The 10,575-nt window shown below is 37.1% G+C and overlaps 1 protein-coding gene across 1 annotated transcript; it reads right to left on the bottom strand.

Moving 5' to 3' along the window:
• Window positions 1–17: 17 nt before the first annotated feature.
• LOC129319767 (uncharacterized) lies at window positions 18–9,434 on the bottom strand. The gene is made up of 4 exons (XM_054964837.1): window positions 6,798–9,434; window positions 6,532–6,698; window positions 654–1,511; window positions 18–566 (listed from the first exon to the last, which is right to left on the bottom strand). The coding sequence occupies exons 1-3, from the start codon at window positions 6,871–6,873 to the stop codon at window positions 1,401–1,403; spliced, it is 354 nt and encodes a 117-aa protein (XP_054820812.1). The 5' UTR covers window positions 6,874–9,434; the 3' UTR covers window positions 18–566; window positions 654–1,400.
• Window positions 9,435–10,575: the final 1,141 nt, after the last annotated feature.

Here is a 10,575-nt window from a genome sequence, read left to right on the forward strand (position 1 = left end):
AAAAAGGAGATTTAACAGAATAATACAGGTCGAAAGGAATCAAATTGTGATATATATATATATATATATATTTGTTAAATAGCCTCCCTTGCTCTGATGTGTTGTGAACTTCATCGTGCCTTTCAATATCTCATGCTGCGCCATAGCAGAGCAACTGCTACTTAACTCTTTCTATTCGAGTGTGGAATGTTAAATAGGTTCTTAACCTCCAAGGTAGAATTGAGAAGGCACGACTGAACTGGACCATGTGGTGACAGAATCAAGCACCATTGCACCAACATGTTTCCACAGGATCTATTTGCAAGGGAGCAATAATGTATATCCAAACAATGATACACTCTCACGATAACAGATAAAGAGCTTAACAATGGAAATCATATATATCGCCTTGTAGCACTGGCAAATTTCAAGGTAATCATTGAAACATTATTTTCATATATTTTCTTGAAAGTAATGAGAAATACAGGCAAATTGTGAAACATAGTTGGCAACCATTGGCCACAAGCAATTGCAAGTCTGGAGGGAATTAAACCAGCGTAGAAGAAACTAAATCCTCTCTCTTGCAACTGCATAAAGGAATTTATATCATATTCTCACAGGTTATATTCTGACTCTAGAACAAATATTTATGCAGAACGACATGCGATGCGTACCTCGCTCCTTGAGCTAACCACGTCGTTGCCACAAGAGAACAATTTGGATACCGAGGTTTACCAAGCCTGCGCTTTAGAGCATAGTCACAGCATGTCAATGGCAGCGTGTCGTTCATATATCCGGCCAAGCTCATCTACTTCTGTGCATTCGACGAATGGCCTCTGCAGCATCTAGTTTTTCCGTACTCTGCCAAAAAGCTTTGCAGGATGTTAGAGATTAAAGGAATGTTAAGTGTAAGTCTCAACGTTCCTCTCTATTCCCCTCTTCCTTCAGCTCCATTAGTCGGAGCACTTGTCCATGCCTAGCTTTCGATGGTCATAACTCATAGCACTCAGCCATTTCTCTGCTTGGCGCTGAGATCAATCCAGATAATACACATCACAATTTATTATTAGAATTCGTTGATAAGTTTACCGGATCAAATAACCACCACCTATACTTTTGTTAAATTTTTCTGATTTTTATTTTAAAAAGCTAGTGCTGCTCGATCCCTTTTGTTTTACACTTATTATTAAAAAAGACAACATAATTTTTTTGACCATTATTTATCAACTTTTTTTTTGAAAGAAAAATATAATATATCGATCATATGGACAGCTTTTTCAGATGAAAAGGCAAAGAGACTTTGTTACCGTATATTCTGCGTAATTACATTTTTTATACAATATATAGCAAGCACGAAAATCAAGCCATATATATGGTACAAAAATTATGCAGAAATTTGATTGAGAACACTATGTTTAATGTTAGTTGTGAATCGGGGGCTTCCTCCTAGCTGGAGTGTAATCCATCGAGAATACTTTACCTTCTGCATTCCCCTCATTTTCTTTTGGCTTAAATATTCCATCACTTGCTTCCTTACGACCTCAATTGGCATTGGTTATTTCTTTCAGTGTTCACGCCGCACGGATAAGAAATATATTAATTGGTTTTTAAATATAAAAAGGAAATCAAATGATGAAGAACTTAAAAGAAAATAATATTAATATACGCAACTATATACCTGTGGCTTGAGAGGAGATCATGAAGCAGAGAAGGAAGAAGAAAACTACAACTACAAGTCGCTTGTTCTGCTCGATAGCCACATAACTATACAGGGTGCCTTCATTTGCTGATGCCACAATATTCATGCCAGTTTCAGTCCCTTCTATAGAGATGAAGATGTGAGTTCCTATACCCTAGCTAGCTACCTAGCGAGTTGCCAGTTGCCACGATAAAGATTATTGGGCAGCTACGTGGAATTTGTGAATATGTTATGAGCCATAGGATCTACGAGGGTCAACATCGCTGTCTGCTTCTATGCTGACAAGAAATAGATGCCTTTGTTTGCTTTTCTTGGGGAAAGGTATGAAGTGAATATTCCAGATATCCAATCATCTCCATTCACCTCAACCTTAGCCTCCACTCGATAATGTTCACTAACCTAATTCTAAGTTCGAACCTTCAAAAACTAAAACAAAAGAAATCACTCATTCCCGCAATTCCATACAAAAACTCCCCCTTTGAAGCAGGACGTAACTCTTCCTCAAGTGTTTGAATTAACGTATTGATATAGAGAGCATTGTCAATGTTAGTCTTTATTTTTGTTACACACAAACGCGTCATAATTTAAGCGGCGCTTGCCTGATATTTTAGGCCAAATGGTTTAATACCCAAGAAATTAAATTACAGTTCTATCAATCTGAGGATACACATATAAGAGAGCAAGGGACTCTATAATTAATTTTATCCGATCTTTCTCCTCTTTTGTATTATTTACCCTCCTGCTGCCGCACATGATAAGAGCCCAGAAAAATCAATCACCTATACATGCATTTATGTTTATTGAGGGAAGGTGTTTGAATGATGAACTCTTCATATGCAGCAACTGAACTGTTAATTATACATATATGAACGATATGATTATAATACTGTGATATGAACCAGCTTTCATTAAATTACTGAGTTGATATTGACACTGTTGCTACAGCGTCATGCAGATGATGAAGCCGAATTAACGCAGGGACGGATTTAGGGGGGGCCAGCAGGGGTGCTGGCCCACCACAAATTCTCATCTCTTCGTAAAAATTTACCATTATATTTTATAAATTGGTTAGAAAAATTGCGTAGGTATATCCTGCCCCCCCTTAAGTGGAAGAAGAAGAAAATTTGGCCCCCCAAGAAAATAATCCTGGATCCGCCAGACCGTCACTACTGGAATCAAGCACGTATGTTTCCGTTTGTCGAACTCATCTCTTTTTCTCCATTTGTGTGAAAACTGAGAAGTCCTCGCATTATTGAGTTATTTATTGAAAAGGTCACTGCTACTCTAAGCCATCGGCAAGCAAGACAATAACAACATGAATGGATGGAACCAATCTAAACAGAACTCGATGAATGGAAGGAAATTGAATATGTGTGAGGGAATATTAAATTTGTGAGGGAATATATTCAGGCAAGATAACACGTTGGAGCATGCAAGAGGGCCATGTATATCTGGCTCTGCACCTGTCTTTGCAGCCAATCTCAAGCATTTTACCTGGCCCTCACATCCCCAGAACATTTCAACTGAACGTTGCCACCTGCACTTTCTTTTTGGTCGCTCTTCAATATCCACAAGTTTTTTCTCTAACATATTTAATTATAATTACGACTCAACACACGCACGCACGCACACTTGTCTATCAGATGTGCATGGAACTAGGTAGGACTTGTTTTATTGCAGTTCTTTTCTTCATCAAATTAAAAATTAATCGAACCTTTGGCTGGGCCGAAAAAATCCATGAGCTTTTAAATTCGTGAAGAGCGATGGAATTCCTAGATATTATTTCAGATTTAGCTAGCAATGATTCAATGACCTATTAAAAGTTGGAGAAGATGCCAAGTGAAATTAGTGCGAGATGCACAGTGTGATGTAATACATACACATAACACAGTGATTGTTTTGCTTTGTTGCGCTCAAGTTAGATGGCGTGGGTGGAAAGATTTAATTATTTGACCATGGAAAATGCCAGGCAGTAATGAATAATGGAGGGAGAAAAGCCGACAACGGTGAGACGACGATCATTTTCAGATAAGACAACAGACAATGTTTTTCATTTTTTTTGGTGAAAGAGTGAGACAGGAGGCAAAGTTACGTTCGCTTCACATGGGACGATCTGCTTCTTCATCTACCTGGTAGGCCTGCCCTGTCTCTTGTATATTGTGCCTACCGCAAGCATGATTTAATACGGAGCTAATAAAGGCTAAGATGGGGAGTGAAATCAACGAGGCAAGCATCCCATTTGATCTGTCCTAATCATTACCAGGAACACAGAACTGAACCTCTTGTATGTGCCTGTATTAACACCTCTTCATTTTAACATTAAACGTATATAGTATATTGGTATATTGATGTATAAGAATTACCGATTGAAAATGATAAAAATGAAGATCAGATGGGTCTCTCTTATGATAGATCCTTGCTTCATGGCATTTGTCACTTCTTTGTTTATCTTCAGAATTATATCCATCATCCGTCTACACACACATATTTCTCGAATAATTGGCGCAATTTTTCTCCATATATACAGAGATGGAGTCATGGAAACTGGAGAATAATAGCAATAATTAAGTCATAATCCCTTTTGATAAATTCTTACATGAACTTAATACACTATATTATTTATGGTCTATTAAATAAAACCATGTTATATTAGATAGTCATAAATATAAATATATTCTATCATTGATAGTGACAGAGAGAGGAAAGATAAGAAAGGAAATTTTAAAAATAAAATTATTAAAAATAATAACGTATAAGATTTCATTCAATTCAATTTATATTAATATATTATGTTTACATTGGATAGATCATATTGTGCAAGAATCTCTCCTATGTTTCCTCTATCTTCACAAAAAGCCATAATTTCTGTAGAAATCAACCTTTCAAATTAAAATGTATCATGTAATAATTTCACTTCCATTCTAGCTCTTTATCTAATCTTCACAAAATATTGGGGCAAAAGAGGACCCTCGTCCTTTTGCACGTACATGTTTTATTTCGTGTGTCTATATTTGCTTTTATTTTTTTCTTCGGTGCCTTGATTTTCTATTTATAAGCACCTTACAATCAATTTTTATATTGTTTAATTCAGAGATTATTATACTTAATTCAGGGAGTATTTTTTATAGTCAAGTTCATTAGGAATTGTAATTTCTCCGGTGCTACGTACAGAATTTAAGTCTAAATCAATTTGTCTCACAATGTTAAATTTGATTTTAGATTTTTCATTCTATTTTTCATACATAATTGGAATGATTTTCAAATACTATGAAAAATTTAGCCAGACCGAATACAGTATCTAGTAACTTCTTGAATAACCAGAACTCTGGTTTAGGTCACTCAGGTAAGCAATTTAAGATCACGGAAAACTTTCAAAGGCCATTAATACATGCACACGCACGTCAACTGCATATTATCTGAAACTCTTTTATATAATTTTAATATAATCGAAAACACCAACTTTTAGCCAAATTAAATTTAACTGACCGCAGGCAGCTGAAAAGCAAAGCCAATGTATTGTTATTAGTTAGGTATTGCAAGACATTCGAATAACTTGCATGCACAAAGGAAATAAATAGTTTCAATTCTTGTAATGTCTATAAAGAAAGCCAGAAAGTTGAAAGGTTTAGAAGCAATTGTTTGAGATTGAAAAACCCCATCCCTTTTTTCTCAAAAAAGAAAAAAAAAAATCTTGGTTCGAAAAGCACCATGCATCCAACCAAACATCCTTCTCTCTTAGATCTGTAGGACTTCTATGTTTGGACTTTGGAGGGGCATACACGTCACGTCATGAGCTCATTTCTTAAAGCTTAAAAGTCAAAACACAATTAGTTGAATACCAGTTTTCGCTGATTTCTTCAATTTTCTTCTATCATCCTAAGCAATCATAAATCAACTGTTATTAGTCCAAGCTTTTAAGAAGTGAATAAAAAAAATCAATAAAGCTATTACGTCAGTAAAAGCATTGCAATGATTGATAACTTTTCGTGCGGGGCACTTTTCGAGAGGGTAACAACATAAAATAACGGTACCCTGTGAAGTGATCAGTACGTATAGTTGCCCACCAGAGGAAAAAAGTTCAATAATCCAAAAGGCTTGGCATTTCTCCATATTATAATTAAATTTGTTGACATATTTGTTTGTCTCCATGCATTATTATCTGCGTTCTAATTGGTTGATGCATACATACTGTTTCATTTACCACCATGCATTTTCATCTTGGATAGCTTGTGAATTAGAAATTAAAGCTCGTTTAATTTGACTTTAAATTCTCACCGATGCTGGAATTACCAACGTGGCTATCTTTTCACGTTGCTTACAGAAAGTGTATGATTGCACCTCTGTTGTATATTCTAAAACATAATACCTGGAAGCATAACTAGCCAAAGCTAGAGCTAGCTAGCCTGGCTATAAATCTTGATGAGATACACACTTAGTTCTCGTGTAAAATGAACATGATGAAGAAACAAGATATTGGTAGAGAAGGTGAAGGGTGTATATAAATATGCATATTCAGCAAGTCTTTTATTTTGTCTACAAGCAGGCAAATTATTAGTATATATGTATGTGTGTAGTTCTGCTCAAAATTTCAAAAACTTTATCCACACGCTCCCCCCTGACTCCCGACTTGAAAACTCTTTACACCAAAATTCTAGAGCCTAAATAAATATAGTAGTAATTATTAAACTAGCGAGACTGGTATCTGGACATTTGACAGTGGGATCTCCTAGAGGTTGAAGAGTTGAAAACATTGCATAAACTATATGTACATAGAAAATGCAGAGAAGCAGCTGGAATGTCGAGCTAGGAGGGCTTCCTCTGAGAAAACAATAAAGATAACGAGGATCTAATTAATTATGGATTGGAGGGTTCTTTTTGGCAGGAGTGTAGTCCATGGTGACCAAGTCATCATCACCATTTAATTGTTCTCCGCTTTGGCTCTGCACCTTCTGATTAAACGCACTAATCGGTCCCTGCTGTGCCTTCTCATCAACATGTCTCGTCTCCCTCAAACTTCTGGCTGCAGAGAATTAGTCCCAAGATAGGCGTCAGATGAATGAAATGATGAATGATATAGATTATATTTGACAAGAGGGTGATCAGAGGAAATGAAGCATACCTGAAGCTGCTGAAGAGACGATGCAAAAGAAGAGAAAAGCAACAAGAAGAAGGCGGCGGGTAGGTAGCATAACCATCTTGATCAAGCTGGAATGTTGACGAATGTTGGTGTTTGTATGTGTATATGCGAAAACCTAAAGCAGATGCAGAAGATGAAGGGGAAGGAGGGATGGTTTTATAGGGAGAGAAATGAGACCTAGAGAATAGGATGTCGAGAGAGGAGCATGACAAGATCAATAAATTGCTGAAATTGAGGTTCAAATCAATGTCTCCTGCCATGTCCTGCATGAAAGGGACAAGGCTTTGCTTGCTGGCAAAATCACCATCCAACTTAACTGCACAGATGGATCACCTTCCTTCATTGCTATCTCTTTGGCGCCTAGAGCCCCCTCATTCTTTTTTAATTTCCCTCTGCTAGAACCCCTAAAATAAAATAGAGAACAGTAAAACTTGCTTTAATTTAGAGCGTTGAGGGACTAGTCCGGATCCCCTTCGATCACTATCCTCTACCACATAGTCTTAACATATTACATTATCAAGACTGGAATTCGAAACCACTGGTGGAATTGGAACAAACTCTTGCTAGTTGATTCAAGGCGCTCGGTAGTCTTTGGCGGAGACTTTTATTAACACGCAAGGGAATTCAAACCTATTACAAGCAGAGATATATGCATAGCACGCGAATAATTACTGCTTCAAATTCTAGCATGGATTTCTGATTTCTTATGCTGTATATCAGCGTCTTCCTTCGAAATTTGATTCTTCAATCCTCCCTTGATCATCATATACTCTCAGTCATCATCCAACAATAATAGCTTCAACTAAAAAGCGGTTGCATTAATCTCGGTTATCCTTAGCAAAAGATACAATTATTTCCAATAATAAATGCTAGCCAGCTGATCACGATTTATTTCTACATACAGAAATTACACATCAGACATATGCGGAAATAAGCAATCCTTAAATCCAGAAATGCATTGCATAAATCTCAATTTGGAAATAACTGTTTATTAATTAATAACTTGAAAATTAATACATGTGATCGTCAAAATCCATGAAAAAAATAATCTTGAAGCCAACAGTTAGTAACATTAAACACACACCAAACCAGCATACTCTAGCAGAACAAATGAAGAACAGTGATAGTTTATCCGGGCAAATAGCTAAGGAATCATGATAGACCATTTATTTGAACAAGTTCATATTCATTTTTTTTTATACATTCTTTATTTAAAAATACTAAGTAGTTAATCTTTTTAATAATAACACGAAGAATGTATAATTTTTTAATAAATATATAATTCATACTTAATCATACTTATTTCAGAATATATTATATACAAAAAAGGAGCAACTAGAGTTAGTCTGATTCTTTGTTGAAATAAGCCTTTCCTTCATTTATGAAAGACATTTGTTTTCCTGGGCTCAATGTCTCGCTAAAATGGCATAATAAGACAAAGTGTTACAGGGTAGCCTATCTGGCAGGAAAGAAATGACACAAGTGTTTGAATTTTAAAAACTCCATGTAAGATGCTATATAAGCAGGCAATGGAATGGAGACTGAAAATTTCACGGTTTCACCTGAACGATTAAAACAATGAATACCAACACACTAGCACTTCAAAATAAGATAACAAATAATATACATGAGAGAACTTGCTTTGGCTGGAGGAAGCATAAATATAGATTGGACAAACATGGTATTTTGCTGGTTGAAAAATTCCAAATTTTCTATGGAAAAATATGCACTCCAATTCTAAAATTAAAATACGAGAAAAATATTTTCGGAGAAAATTTTCAAATGGCTCTATTTGCACCAAATCTCAACAAAAAGAATGAAAAAAAAAAAAACAGCTCAAGTATGAAGACGCATGAAGTTGTTTTTCTAGGCTTTCAAACCCAAAGTTTAACTAATAAAACAAGTGTTTACCATGCAGAGACTACTAGGTAGGAAGAAATCACAATAGCATTAACATTAATCTCCACGAATTGAATTGTATTTGTGCAAAAATAAGGAAATAAATAGAGTAAAATTAAGAGGGGGTAGCTAGATTGGGAGAAATTGTTAATATTTTAAAGAAAAGATGGGGACGAACCTATTAAATTGGGGGGGGGGGGGTGGTAGTGCGGTGCTCATGGAAGCAGGCGGGGAAAGTTGAATATGGGAAAGCTGAACGTGGTGGGAGCAGAAGGGCACTTGCCCTGATCAGCCTTGATTGATTTTTTTTGCTTTTGATTCAGTCGGCATTAACTGTGGCCTCAATCATGCCCAGTCTTTGGATTATCCATCACTTCAACCGCATAGCCGTGCAGTAATAATCATGTTCCCCTTCATTTCCTGCTCATCTAATTAAACATGACTAGCCTCTGCAATTAAAGCCTCATCAACAATCACTTTCCTTGGGTGGACAAACCTCGATTCACAGACTGGGGGCTTTCCGCTGCGTCACGTGCTTCCCACTGGAGAGGGCTACACGTGGGACTGGAGAGCATTAGCATACTAAGCACGCCTGGTCTCGGATTCATTTGGTGAACGGGACAACGCGTTCCTCTTTTGCTCCACCATTTTGGAACCTACCCTTTTTGCGGATTGGTGGTGGAGGGCACATCCTCACGTGCCTTTGTTGCCCTCTTCAACTCTTCGAATCCCTCCCCACCCCGTTGCTATTCCTCATCCGCTTATTTTTATTTTATATTAATTAATGACGATTAGCTATGCATCATCACTTTGTTTTCCCCCACTGCCCATAAGTGACCCCAGAATAATATTTTGGGAATGGGAGTTGGGTTTGTTGAGTTCGAGTTTTGTTACAAGTGCTCGTGTTTAGAGTATGACCTCTATTTAGAATCCGACTTTATTCTTGGAATATTTTTTATTGGCCAAACTAAAAACAAAGGATATCGTCGACTACCATTAAACACCAGGAAATCTTCAGCCTGAGCTTTGCTACCAGCCTTCTTCCGTTTCCAGATTCCGATGCTGCAATCGTGGAACGCGCAGGTGTTTCAGCTGATTCTGAAAGGCCTCAACTTCCGAGCCAAACTTCATCGGGATATATATATATATATTTTTTTGGGGCCAAAACATCTGGTTAGTTAATTTTCTCATAATTGCTTGGTTTTCAATTTGGCCGCACTTGTACTCTTTGTCACGCGTATAATTCAATGTTTCTTTCTTTTGGTTACTTCTATTCATCCATATTCTGTAAATTAGCATGCTCATTTACGCGTAAAATTGAAGGAATTCTGCATAATCGAAGAAAATATATTTGTCTTCAAAATGTCGGCTTCCTTCTCATTCCTCCCCGCCTTTCATAACTGAAGCAGCGGCAGACCCAAATATATTCTACCTGGACTTGGAGCATGGAATCTTTGCTATTGCTCGGGATTGAAGCTTAGCTAAGATAGAACCAAGAAGGAAGATGTTGTTTTCTAGTGGCAGAGAGTTGGGAATCTGAATGAGATACATTTAGATTGTATTTCCACCATCTTTTTATTCACGAGGCCTTGGATGCATTATTACACGTTATCCTTCCCGATAATTAGGGACAAAACTTCGTGGACACGACAAGCAGAACTGCTGCGTCGATTGATTTCTGATCACAAGAAGTAGGGAATGACTGACTGGCCCTTGGCATTCAGTGATCGTTAGTGATTAGTGACTTGGGGTCTGCTTTCAACAGGGCCTTGTAGGCCTCACCGCCTTCGCCAGTTTGCTTCCTGTGAGTATCCCTTCGTCTTTTGCTCCCAACAGCATATTCCTAATGTCAACAGTGCGC

The sequence above is a fragment of the Prosopis cineraria genome, unplaced genomic scaffold, assembly GCF_029017545.1.
Source record: "Prosopis cineraria cultivar Desert tree isolate PC_DT_omini unplaced genomic scaffold, ASM2901754v1 PC9, whole genome shotgun sequence".
Lineage (NCBI taxonomy): Eukaryota > Viridiplantae > Streptophyta > Magnoliopsida > Fabales > Fabaceae > Prosopis > Prosopis cineraria.

What these genes read in the sequence shown, in the direction of transcription:
- LOC129319767 (XM_054964837.1), bottom strand. Translation starts at nt 6,873, where the DNA reads ATGGTTATGCTACCTACCCGCCGCCTTCTTCTTGTTGCTTTTCTCTTC. An exon ending in CGTCTCTTCAGCAGCTTCAG is followed by an intron (nt 6,699 to 6,797) that starts GTATGCTTCATT and finishes AATTCTCTGCAG; the next exon opens with CCAGAAGTTTGAGGGAGACG. An exon ending in AGAACCCTCCAATCCATAAT is followed by an intron (nt 1,512 to 6,531) that starts TAATTAGATCCT and finishes TGAGGTCGTAAG; the next exon opens with GAAGCAAGTGATGGAATATT.